We start from the raw sequence: 12,953 nt of genomic DNA on the forward strand, positions 1-12,953 counted from the left end.
GTCCAGAAACAGGGTGACCTGCTACCTGAAGTTCCAAAAGTAGCTTGCAGCTACATCTCTTATAGATGTTCCTTACAGAAGTGAAGTAGAAGCCCAGGAGGGAAATGAGGCTAATAATCAGGGCTGTACTCCCAGAGAGCTTGAGACTAGATACAGACTTACACACACACTCCGTTCTAGGGGGCTTGATGGGCCCCTTCTTGTCACTGCCAAGTTGCAAAGTTGTGCAACTTTCCCCAGCTTCCCGCTGCCTGTGCCCTCAGCCCTCGCCTCCCTGAGCCAGGACAAAGCCCCAGCAATGACTGGGAGGGGAGCAGGAGGAGGGACAGAGGGAGATGGGGAAAGCTGCACAAAGGAATTCCTCAAACCAAGCCCCCTGACTGCCAGCACCAGCGCCAGTGAGTAAATAAGCAAATCTGTGCTCCCTCCCAGTTCCTCCCTCCTATCTTCCCACCCAGGCTGGGCCCAGGCCATAGAGCAGATGCAGGCTTTCAGAGAAGACCCAAACAACCTCCTGTAGGTGGCAACCGTGCCACCTGTTTGACTGATGGGGCTGAGCCAGGAACTGGAAGAGACAGGAGGCAGACAACTCCAAGAAGAGCTGAGAAGCAGTGGAGAGCAGAGAGCAGAGCAGAGCTGCCGCAGAGAAAAGGTGTGAGGGCTTGGGAAGGCTGGGGGCTGCAGGCGGGAGCTGTGGGTGCAGGTGGAGACTGGCTCCACCTGACAGAGATTATTCCCAGGGATTGAGCAACACTTCTAACAGCTCCCCTAGCTGGGGTTTTCAGGCTGCTTAGATACTAATCCCATCTACATAGACAGCTCTGGAGGGAGGTGGGACTCTGGAAGGCAAATTCCTGGAGTGCAGGAGGGAAGGACCCCAGTGAGGCAAAAGGTGTGGACTGGAGCCCAGGGCAGGCTACTACAACCCAACTCAGAGAAGGGTAGAGTCAGGGGCCTCCTTGTAGGTTGACTTTTTCCTGGAAAGGGTCTCAGGGAGGGGAGAGGTTTCCTTCCCCCAGTTCTAGCTCCTCCTCCACCCTCTATCCTAATGCTCCATTCCAAAGGCAGCATAAAGAGGGTAAATTCAGGAGCAGTCACACTCTTCCTCTTTTCAGGGGTCCAGTCACTGTGTAACCCCCGAGACTTCACAACCTTAGGGGAACCCCTTATGACAAGGGGTGCTATCCCTTAGACCACACAGACACATACAAACCAACACTCTTTGAGTATATCCAGGAACTTCTTTACATAGTCAAAGTCCCTAAAAACACATTGTACTGACGGCCACTAGTACAAATGTAGGTACACATGCTGAACATAAATCACACACCCTCTCCGGTAGAATCTCGATCACCTATCCAGCCCAGTTGGGGGATCAGCTCAGTCTTAGCCGGCCCAGAAACACAAGGTACAAGGAATCCCTGCCCCAAGACAACCACACCACACACACACACCTTTGCCCTGTATTTGTTATACTTTCACCAAAGCTAACTCAGAGGGTGGGGCCCCTGACAGAGAGAAGGTGAGACTGGATTTCTGATTGGGGTTTGGGAATGACTGGGCAAGAAAAAACAGGACTGGGGTGGGATAGCTTGGATTTTCCAGGTGTGCACAGATAGGAAAAGCGTTCCTTTAGAAGACTAAGAGTGACCCAGGCAACCTGTTCCCCTCAAGTCTTCCTCTTTTTGGCAATGCCCTCTGCCCCCTGGGAGGTGGACACAGAATCTTTCAGTCAGGGCTTTGTGATTTGTGTGCTCTCTGTATCCATAGCAACTGGCCAACAAGCTGGGCCTCCCTCAGCCCCAGGTCAGAACTGGAACCTCTGCTTCATGTTACTCCTGCTTCAACTCATTATGGGGCTGCCTCGAGCTTGGCCAGATCTGCCTCAACTTGCTGAACTGAGTTTGCCCCACCCTGGGCAGTTTCTCCTTAGTCCCTACCCCTAGGCAAACACTCCATCCCCAGAGCTGGTTTCTGTTAAATGGGGAGGAGATGGAAAGAGTGGGTATACATCCTGCCTGCAAAGAGGCTAGACCTCCTGGGTGTCCCACTGACTTTCCAGCTCACTCAATCTGGTACTGTGGGCCTGCCCTGTGATCTCTGTTGTTGAGCAGCAGCCCAGGCCTCTGCCTCTTTTCTGGACTCCTCAGATAACATTGGGAGGGAGGCCTGGATCTGCCCTCTGCCAAAGTCCCTGATGGCTGAGTGTCCCCTCCCCCAGGCCTTCGTCATGGCTGAGTCCCCTGGCTGCTGCTCCATCTGGGCCCGCTGCCTCCACTGCCTGTATAGCTGCCACTGGAGGAAATGCCCTAAAGAAAGGATGAAAACCAGCAAGGTGGAGTAGGGATGGAGGTGGGGAGGCTGGAAGTCAGAAGGCAGAGGCCCATTAGTGGGGATAAGAAGGCCAGTTATACTCAAGCAGCTGGGGAAAAGGGGCTTTGTCTCCCCAGGAAGAAAATCTCCCTTAAATATGGAAAAAGCTGCTCCTAGAGCAGAGCAGCCCAACACATGGTGGGAAGTTCCCTTCAGGTGCCATACGTTGGAGACTGAGCTTGAAATAGGGACTAGCTGTGAGCTTCTCTCCTACCCTTTGCAGTGCGACTGTATCTGGTTTGGCCTGCTCTTCCTCACCTTCCTCCTCTCCCTGGGATGGCTGTACATCGGGCTCATCCTTCTCAATGACCTTCACAACTTCAATGAGTGTGTCATGGATTCTCCCAGCCCTTCCTTAGCATACATGTCAACCTACTCCCCACCTTGGGACCTCTGAGTGCTCAACTCCTATCATCAGGCATCCCTCATACCTGCCCAGCTCCTCAGGCCAGTTCTGCTACCCAACTGCCTTTGCAAATCCCTCCACAAAATCTTCCCAAGCTGTGGAGTCCCTGGTCCCATGAGGGGTTTTCCCCTCACTCCCTTCTGGATCCAACCATCCCCAACTCCCCTCAGGCCACTATTGACACCCCTTCTCCCACTTGGACACCTCTCTCTCCTCTCCTACAGATTCTTATTCCGCCACTGGGGACACTGGATGGACTGGTCCCTGGTATTTCTTCTGGTCACTTCTCTACTGGTCACATATGCATCCCTGCTACTGGTGGGTCCAGGGGCAGCCGGCCTAACCCATACCTTAGCCCTTCCTTCCTGCTCACCTCTATCCCCTTGTTCTCAGCCTGCCCACTGATGGAAAGGAACTAGTTCTTGGGTAGGAGGGAGGTACCAGCCTTGGAGGCCCACTTCAGTGACCTTCTACCCCTCTTAATGCCTCTTTAAATCCCACTACCTTCTTCCCCCAGCTCCTGGCCTTGCTCCTGCAGCTCTGTGGACAGCCTCTGCATCTGCATAGTCTCCACAAGGTAGAGTGGGGATGGAAGTAAATGGGAGATGAGGCCACTAGGCCCAGTGCTTGGTGGGCTATTTGCTGAGGACCTCACTTTTGTTTTTTTTAAAATACAGTTTATTTTTTATTTTTTAATTTTTTTGCAGTTTTGGCTGGGGCTGGGCTTGAACCCGCCACCCCCGGTATATGGGGCTGGCGCCCTACTCTTTGAGCCACAGGAGCTGCCCAGGACCTCACTTTTATATCCTGGGATTGACCCCAGGATCCCAATTCCAGTAAATATTTGTTGAATGAAAGAAGGAACGTAGACGTGATAGGGGAAAGGAAAGGTAAAGTCCTTTCTCCATAGAGTGAGGGAACAGCCCAGGTAACTATGAGCCCAACTATGTTGACAAAGAGGGCCAAATTCATCCCTGGTCCCCCAGGTGCTGCTGCTCCTCATTATGTTTCTTGTGGTCATTGGCCTTGTGGGACTAGACATCCAATGGCAGCAGGAATGGCATAGCTTACGTCTGTCACTACAGGTGAGTGGCTGATCGTCAGTGCCTAGGTAGGAGCCTTTGCCTGTGGCCAACCCCAGATCAGGTAGCTCTGAACTTTAAAAGTCAGGCCGGAAGAAGAAAGGAGGAAAGGGAAGTAGGAAAAAGAGTCATCCTCACTAGTTTTTATCCACAGGCCACAGCCCCATTCCTTCATATTGGAGCAGTTGCTGGAATCACCCTCCTGGCCTGGCCTGTGGCTGATACCTTCTATCATATCCACCAAAGAGGTGCCAATTCTGCCCCACTACTCACCTTCACTGGCCACCCACCCACCCATGCACCTGCCTTCTGCTGCCTCCATGGTTTCCTGCACCTGTTCTCTGCCTTCTGCTCCTAGAACTCCCCCACTGCCCTTTCTCCAAACCCTGTCCCTCGTCCCCCACAGGCCCCAAGGTTCTGCTATTGCTCCTATTTTTTGGAGCTTCCCTGGTCATCTATCTGGTCCCCCTATGCATCTCCTCACCTTGCATCATGGAACCCAGAGACTTACCCCCTAAGCCTGGGCTGGTGGGACACCGAGGGGCCCCCATGGTAAGTATTGGGCAAAATGCTAGGAGGCAGTAGGGGACTGCTTCTCCTCTGGGTTGCAGTAGGCAGGCCTGTGGGTTCCTATTCTCCCATTCTTCCCTAACATCTCCTCACCAATTCCCTTTCCCAGCTTGCCCCAGAGAACACCCTGATGTCCTTGAGGAAGACAGCTGAATGTGGAGCTACTGTATTTGAGACAGATGTAATGATTAGGTGAGGGAAGCTGGAGCTTAGGGGATCTGGAGGGCCTGCGGGACACAGCTCAGGAAACAATGACCAGATGCACAGCTTGGCCCTCTGAAACCCCTTGCATCCTCAGCTCTGATGGAGTCCCCTTCCTCATGCATGATGAGCGCCTGAGCAGGACCACAGATGTAGCCTCTGTGTTCCCAGCCCGAATCACAACCCATAGCAGTGACTTCTCCTGGGCTGAACTAAAGAGACTCAATGCTGGAACCTGGTTCCTAGAGGTGAGAACAGCCTTTGGGAAGATGTAGCCACTGGCAGGGTACTCAGAGAGGGCAGAGTTCATTCCATTGATAAGCATTTGCTGAGCCCTGTGTGGTAGGAACACAACCTGCCCTCAATTCACTCCTACCTAGTAAGGAAGAAGAGTGCCTAGGCAACAGACAATTAGAATAGGAAACCTGGAGCAATAAAAATATTTTTCCTGGGCTGGGCACAGTGACTCACACCTTTAATCCTAGGACTCTGGGAGACCGAGGCGGGTGGATTGCTTGAGCTCAGGAGTTCAAGACCAGCCTGAGCAAGAGCTAGACTCTATCTCTACTAAAAATAGAAAAACTAGCCAGGCATTGTGTCGGTGCCTATAGTCCCAGCTACTCGGGAGGCTGAGACAGGAGGATTGCTTGAACCCAAGTGTTTGAGTGAGCTATAATGACACTGCACTCTACCCAGGGTGACAGAGTGAGACTCTGTCTCAAAAAAGAAAAAAAAATATATATATATGTATATATATACACTCTTTGTTTTCCCCCTGGGTAGAGAGGAGAGAGAGAGAGGTCACTGCTAGGTGGGTGTGGGAGGATTATGCATGGATTCACATAGGAGAGGATGCATGAGCAACATCTGACATGAGTTTTCTCATCTCAGAGCAGGGGAAGGGAATTCTAGGCAGAGGGAAGAGTCTGTGTGAAGCCCAGAAGTATAAAAAAGTGTGTTTCTGGGCTGGGCATGGTGGGTCATGCCTGTAATCCTAGCACTCTGGGAGGCTAAGGCTGGCAGATTGCTTGAAGCCCATGAATTTGAGACCAGCATGAGCTGAACAAGACCCTGCCTCTACTAAAAAATGAAAAACTGAGGCAAGAGGCTCATTTGAGCCCAAGAGTTCAAGGGTGCTGTGAGCTATGATGCCACAGCACTGTACCTAGGGTGAAAGAGTAAAATTCTGTCTCATATAAAAAAAAGAAAAAGTGTTTTTCACGGGAACAAAAAGTGGCTCAGTATAAATTTATGGGAGTCATAAAGAGCAAAGGCTTGATCTTGCTTGAAGGGCTTTAAATGCTGGGCCTAGAAGTATCAACTTCGATCCTGTAGATGATAGTCTCACTATGTCACCCTCAGTAGAGCGCTATGGCATCACAGCTCACAGCAACCTCAAACTCCTGGGCTTAAGCAATTCTCTTGCCTCAGCCTCCCAAGTAGCTGGGACTATAGGCGCCCACCACAATGCCCTACTATTTTGTTGTTGTTGTTGCAGTTGTCATTGTTGTTTAGCTGGGCCAGGCTGGGTTCGAACCCAGCAGCCTAGGTGTATGTGGCCAGCGCCCTAACCACTGAGCAATGGGTGCCACCAATGATAGAAAATATTTAAAAGGATACTTTATTTTTAAAGAGCACAACCTCAAACAGTTCCTTTTTTCCTGATAACAAAAATAATACACAATCGATGTAAAAAAGTAAAATACCAGAGTAATAAGAGAAATAACATAAAAATAGAAGTCTCCCATAATCCAACTCCTCTGAAATATTCACTAACAGCTGGTTACACACACAGACAGTCCCCAACTTATGATGCTTCCACTTAACAATTTTTTGACTTTACAACAGTGCAAGAATACACATTCAGTAGAAATCATACTTCAAGTACCCATACAACCATTCTGTTTTTCACTTTTAGTGTAGTACTCAATAAATTACATGAGAAATTATTCAATACTTTATTATAAAATAGGCCTTGTATTAGATGATTTAGTCCAACTATAGGTTAATTTAAGTGTTCTGAGCAGGTTTAAGGTAGGATAGGCCATGTTATGATTATGATAGGTTTATCAGGATATAACCCCCATCAATAAGTCAAGGCACATCTGCAAATATATACATCTATACACACTCATTATTTTACACAAATAGGATCACTACACACTCTTTCAGTATAATATTTTATTGAATACCTACTATATTCGAGAAACATGCTAGGTACACTACGTATATGTTACCTTTGATCCTACTATAGTCCTACAAATTGGTATATCTTAATTGATGATATGAAGAAATCAAGGCTCAGAGAGGTGAGATGATTTACCAGAGATCACTCAGCTGATGAGGGGCAAAGTCAGGTCCATGTGATTTTGTAATCCAGTTTCTTTGTATTATATTTTATTGCCTTTCCTAAGCTAGTTTGCAAGTGCTGTACACAGACTCTTGCATTTGCTTTTTTCCCCCATTTAACTGTCTATATAATGTCATACCAAAGTGATTAACAAGGAGGCTGTAGCCGGGCGTTGTGGCGGGCGCCTGTAGTCCCAGCTGCTTGGGAGGCTGAGGCAAGAGAATCGCTTAAGCCCAAGAGTTAGAGGTTGCTGTGAGCTGTGTGACGCCACGGCACTCTACCCGAGGGCGGTACAGTGAGACTCTGTCTCTACAAAAAAAAAAAACAAGGAGGCTGGAGGCATTGTGGTTCATGCCTTTATTTTATTTATTTATTTATTTATTTTTGAGACAGAGCCTCAAGCTGTCGCCCTGGGTAGAATGCCGTGGCATCATAGCTTACAGCAACCTCCAACTCCTGGGCTTAAGCTATTCTCTTGCCTCAGCCTCCCAAGTAGCTGGGACTACAGGCACCCACCACAATGCCTGGCTGTGTTTTGGTTGTAGTTGTCATTGTTTGACAGGCCCGGGCTGGATTGGAACCCACCAGCTTTGGTGTATGTGGCTGGCGCCTTAGCTGCTTGAGCTACAGGTGCCAAGCCTGGTTTATGCCTTTAATCCTCACACTCTGAGAGGCTGAGGTAGAAGGATCACTTGAACCCAAGAGTTTGAGGTTGTGCTCTGATGACATCACTATTCTCTAGCAGGGGCAACAGAGTGAGATTCTGTAGAAGAAGAAGAAGAGATGTATGGGTTTGAATCTTGCTTTCACCACTTACTAGCTGTGTGACCCTGGGCAACATTTCTTAGTCTCTCTGTTCCTCAATTTCCTCATTTGTGCAATAGGGGTGATACCTAAGCTGTTACTACACATACATAAAGTACTTAGAACACTGCCAGTCACATAACTCAATAAGTGTTAGATAGCTAGCTTTATCCATATCAGGGATTAGAAGGTGAGGTCATTCAATGATAATAAATAAAGAGAGGAAAGGAAAGTGGGCAGAGGCTTGGAATAGCGACTAGGGAGAATAGGTGAGGGAGCAAATCAGAGCAAGTAAAAGGATTGCTAAGCAGTACTGGGAGAAAAATATAGGACAACAGTGCCAACAGCGCTACATGGTGTACTTTGCCTGTAGCAATGCTCAGCTCCCAGTTCAAGGAGTGGAAGCATACAATTGTAGAATTGAATTGAATCTGAGTTTGGGAGTTGCAGGGCAAGTGGGGCAGAAGGGGAGTTGGGAGTGCTGTGGAAAAGTAGTTCAAGCTGTGGACGGACCATAGATATAGATGTATCTAGAAACGGGCTGGTGGACTGTGAAGAAACCAAAGGATCAAGATCCCAGAGGTCTCTGCAAGACTGAAGAAACGATGTAGTGGGAGGGAGGAAGTTAGGAAACCAAAATGGTAGGAGATTAAGATTATAGAATAAGGCATGTATTAGACTGTCTGAAAAACAAAAACAAAAACAAAAAAACGCCATGGTTCCAGGCTCAGAGGTGGGAGACCGGGCACCAATTGGGGGATATCAGTGAAGATAAGGGGAAGGCCTGGAGTTTTCTTCTGGTATTTAAATAATTGTCCTTTTTTATAGCGGCAACCCTTCTGGGGGGCCAAGCGACTGTCAGGCCCAGATCGAAAAGAGGCTGAAAATCAGTCAGTACCAGCTTTAGAAGAGCTGCTGAAGGAAGCTGAAGTCCTCAACCTTTCCATCATGTTTGACTTGCGCCGACCTCCACAAAACCACACATATTATGACACGTTTGTAAACCAGACATTGGAAGCTGTGCTGAATGCAAGAGTGCCCCAAGCAATGGTGATGTTGCCACAACTCGCAAGGTCCCCTTTTGGTCCCTCTCCCCACCCTGCCCTCCCTAGGTTATGATGAGGATTTGAGTCTATTCTGTACCCTAGGGCACTGCCCCAGCTCACATACCCCATTGAGTGGTCAATTCTCTCTCTTCCTGCCCCTATTCCTGAAATCCCTAGGTCTTCAGCTTCATGTCTATCCTCCCTGAACCACAGGTCCTTTGGCTGCCAGATGAAGATCGGGCTAATGTCCAACAACGGGCACCTAGAATGCGCCAGATATATGGACAGCAAGGAGGCAATAGAACCAAGAGGCCCCAGTTTCTCAATCTCCCCTATCAAGACCTGCCACTGTTGGATATCAAGTGAGTGCTAGAGGAAAGGAACCAAGGAGATCACATGAGGCTTAATGACAGGGAAGAATGCAGGAAGGACAAAGGCCATTCATTCATACAACAAATATTTATTGAACACTTGCTAAGTATCAGGTAGTATTTATTGCAGGCTATGGGGATACAACATGAATAAAACAGACAGGAATTTATGTGTTTTCATGGAATTTATGTGTTAGTGAGAGATAGACAATAAACCACTTAAAATACATGCAGATTGGGAAGTGATAAGTGTGGCCAGGCATAGTGGCTCATGGGGTCTGAGGATATCTTGAGGTCAGGAGTTCAAGACCAGCCTGAGAAAAAGCAAGACCTCATTTCTACCGAAAATAGAAAAATTAACTGGTCATGGTGGTGGACCCCTGTAATCCAAGCTACTTGGGAGGCTGAGGCAAAAAAGGATCACTTGAACCCAAGAGTTTGAGGTTGCTATAAGCTAGGCTGACACCACAAAGAGAGACTTTGTTTAAAAAAAAAGGGTAATAAATGCTATGAAGACAAAATGAGGAGATGTAGAAGAGTGATTAGGGTTGGGAGTTAAGGGCTGGGACAAGGAGAGGGGATGCAGCTACATCAGGAAGAACGGTTAAAGAGCTGATTTCTGAGATGAGATCTGGATGGTTACAATTAGCTAACTATGAGAAGAGCTGCAGAACAGCAGGAACAGCAGGCTTATGAGTACAGAGAAGGTAAAGCTTGAGAGGTAGACAAATTGTGTAGGACCTTGTAGACCATAAGAAGGATTTTAGCTTTTATTCTACACCAAAGAGATCAGCATAAGAGAGGATAGATCTGGGGGAAAGAGAAGTGAGAGAATCCCATATGTGAGTTGGGCCTGAGAAGCTGACCCAGCCAGTAAACATGATGGATTACAAAGTACACAGTTGCCACAGTCTCTTGTGGCCAGATAGAAAAATGTGAACTAAATAAGTATTTCTTTCCTCAAGTGGTCATCATGGAGGGAGATATGACACAGAGTTTGGCCTTTATCTTAGTCTTGTCCTGGGCAATATTTATTGCTGATCAAGTTTCCAAAAGATGTAAATTTTTAATGAATACGCTGATGATGGAATGGAGGCCCTGAAAGGTCCTAAGTGCCCTAAAAAGCTGGGCCAAATCTAGCGAGATGAAATGCAACAAAGATAGAGGTAAAAACCTATATTTGGGGCCCAAAAGAATCTGAGTTGAACAAAGACTAGAAAGGATACAGTGGCATCAGCAGGAATATGTGTGCAAAGGACCAGGGCTTTGGTTGAACAGTGTACATAAGGAGTCATCAGTGAGATGTGACATTACCAAAGGCTAATCTGACTCTGGGCTGCCTTTATATAGGCATAGTGCCTAGAAAACAGAAGATAATTTTGCTCTACTTTAAACTGGTCCAAGCCCATCTGGGATATCATTTTCAGAGCCAAGCTCCATATTTTCAAGGAACATTGATAAACTGGAGTAAGATCAGATTAGAAGCTTGTATGGTGAAGGAAATAATAACTTAGGACCCAAGAGTTATGGTTGAAGGAACTGGAGCAGTTGGGCCTGGAGAAGAGTAGACTCAGAGAGACATGGCCTCTGTTCTTCAGACTTCTGAAGGACTGTCATGGTACAGAGGAGAGAGGCACATTTGTGTGGTCCCAGAAGGCAAAGCTAGAGCCCATGGGTGGAATCCAACAGAAAACAGAGTTCAGCTACACAAAGAAAATCACTTTAAGTTGGGGCTGCTATGCAAAGGTAGAACCTCCTTGAAAGTGATGTAAGATTTGAGCACAGGCAGAAGGCTGCTTCTCATGCCTCATGCACCATGATTCTGGATGTTCCCTTTTCTTTCCCACCTTGATAGGGCATTGCACCAGGATAATGTCTCAGTGAACCTCTTTGTAGTGAACAAGCCCTGGCTCTTCTCTCTGCTTTGGTGTGCAGGGGTGGATTCGGTCACCACCAATGACTGCCAGCTGCTACAGCAGATGCATTACCCTGTCTGGCTTATTGTAAGAACTGTGGAACTGTCATCCCTCCTCTTCTTCTCCCATCCCTGGTTCTTCTTAACCCTGTCCCTTTCTTCCCTACTTATTTTCCCCTACATACTACCCTTGGGGCTCTGGCCACCAACAGAGTCTTTTTTTATTCCCACAGCGACCTCACACCTACCTAATGATGTGGATCATTACCAATTGTGTCTCTATCCTGCTGCTTTTATGTATCTTTCTTCTCCAAAGGTAAGTGCTTTGTACCTCAGCTTTCTGGGTCCTTACTTTCCCTAGACCCCTGAGATGAAGTGAATTCAGACTCATTTGTGCTGCCTAAGGCTTGGGGTGTGGTCCGCTTAGTTCCCTTAAAGTTCTTAGGCTCTTCCTTATACCATCAAATTGGCTTAAACCTGGGAAAGGCAGTTTGAGAGTCTCTAAAGTTGGAAGGTCCTGCTTGAAGCTAGCTGAACTCAATGGGAAACTTCTCTCCCTATAGGAGATATGCTAAGGAGAGAGAAAGAACTGGTAAGAACTTCCCCCCACCATCACCGCCTCATTTTTCTCTTCCTCTAGTCTTCCCCTTATTGACTCCCTATATGACCTACCCTACCCAGGCTTAGAAACAGCAGTGCTGCTAACAAGGATCAACAATTTGATAACTGAGTGAATGCCCTGCCCCGCCCACCACCCCCAACTGGAGTCTGATACTGTCTTTTTGATCAACAGCAAGAGAGGGAGAGTGGCTGAAGTGGAATGTCTCAGGTGTAGTGGCTTGTGTTGGGGAGAACTTTACCAACAGGAGGTTTTGAACCATAAGGGCCTTTTCCTATATGGTGAGCATGCCCCAAACTGCTATGGAATCAGGCTTTTGGCCTGAAGTGGTTGGGAACACAGTGAGTCATGAGAAGTTTCTCCCCAAATGAAACTAGAACAGCGGAAGTAAAAGGGATATTGCCAAGATAATGTCTCAGACTTGTGTGCACGTGTTCTTGCGTAGAAGGCACAGGGTGTGCTGGGGTGGTACAGCTTGGAACAGTGATTGAAGAAGATGACAAAATGGCCTTTTTTGGAGAACTATAAGGTGCTGAAGATAACATCCCTACTGTATGTACTGTCTCCTAAGATGCTTGCAATTTAGCTGCTTTCCTGCCTAGAGGTAGGAACTAAATAACTCATCTAGCCATATAATTCTGTTCCTATGAGTGGCTTTTGCTGTGCACAGCTTTTTCTTCAAGACAGGTTGGTTCCTGTATCTTGTTTGTTAACCTGTTACTCAATGAATGTAATCCCATTTGGTCACAGTCTAATCATTTCAGCGCTGGAGCGGGGAAGAGGGTGCCCCTTACATCTAGGATTGGATGTGACACGACATTCAGAGGTCGTCATGGGGAAATTTGTGGGCTGGAGGTGAGAGCAGTCACCCCAACAATGAAGGACTGCCAGAAACAAGCTAGAGAGTGGCCACCACTGGGGGGCGTTCCCCATGGCCTAAGTGAACTGCGCAGGGTTGCGTTGTAGCGCCATCTTGTGGTCACCTGACCCAAGAGGAGGGCCAGGTCGGTTGCTACCATGACGTATTTGCTGAAAACCACCTGTTTTCCCTATCTGTTGGGGATATGTCCTTGACATCGGACTCTGGGGGTCCGGTCCGAGTTCCACACGTTTTAGCTCCTCTGGACTGCAGGCAGAGTCTGGTTTCCAGCCCAGCCTTCCCCTTGAAGAGCAAGTTCCCCAGTGTGTTCGCTGTTCATGAGTTCCTGGACTAAGA

General features: G+C 47.8%; 1 protein-coding gene across 5 annotated transcripts; it reads left to right on the forward strand.

Moving 5' to 3' along the window:
• Positions 1–286: 286 nt before the first annotated feature.
• GDPD2 (glycerophosphodiester phosphodiesterase domain containing 2) lies at positions 287–12,480 on the forward strand. 5 transcript variants are annotated; one of them, XM_053580930.1, is made up of 17 exons: positions 609–652; positions 1,343–1,408; positions 2,222–2,335; positions 2,597–2,700; positions 3,004–3,097; positions 3,297–3,356; positions 3,766–3,864; positions 4,016–4,109; positions 4,268–4,413; positions 4,541–4,623; positions 4,730–4,880; positions 8,615–8,836; positions 9,046–9,194; positions 11,059–11,206; positions 11,352–11,434; positions 11,682–11,710; positions 11,800–12,480. In XM_053580930.1, the coding sequence occupies exons 3-17, from the start codon at positions 2,231–2,233 to the stop codon at positions 11,850–11,852; spliced, it is 1,620 nt and encodes a 539-aa protein (XP_053436905.1). In that variant the 5' UTR covers positions 609–652; positions 1,343–1,408; positions 2,222–2,230; the 3' UTR covers positions 11,853–12,480. The 5 variants fall into 5 exon arrangements, with proteins under 5 accessions (XP_053436906.1, XP_053436904.1, XP_053436908.1 ...); XM_053580929.1 differs by lacking the exon at positions 1,343–1,408 and having other exon boundaries at positions 316–652; XM_053580931.1 differs by lacking the exons at positions 1,343–1,408; positions 2,222–2,335 and having other exon boundaries at positions 287–652.
• Positions 12,481–12,953: the final 473 nt, after the last annotated feature.

The sequence above is a fragment of the Nycticebus coucang genome, chromosome X (assembly GCF_027406575.1).
Source record: "Nycticebus coucang isolate mNycCou1 chromosome X, mNycCou1.pri, whole genome shotgun sequence".
Taxonomy (NCBI): domain Eukaryota; kingdom Metazoa; phylum Chordata; class Mammalia; order Primates; family Lorisidae; genus Nycticebus; species Nycticebus coucang.

Excerpts from the sequence above, each read along its gene's own strand:
- GDPD2 (XM_053580929.1), top strand. The coding sequence starts at position 548 with ATGGGGCTGAGCCAGGAACTGGAAGAGACAGGAGGCAGACAACTCCAA. Across the intron at positions 4,624-4,729 it reads GAGACAGATGTAATGATTAG|CTCTGATGGAGTCCCCTTCC; the intron begins GTGAGGGAAGCT and ends TTGCATCCTCAG. Across the intron at positions 11,207-11,351 it reads ATTACCCTGTCTGGCTTATT|CGACCTCACACCTACCTAAT; the intron begins GTAAGAACTGTG and ends TTATTCCCACAG.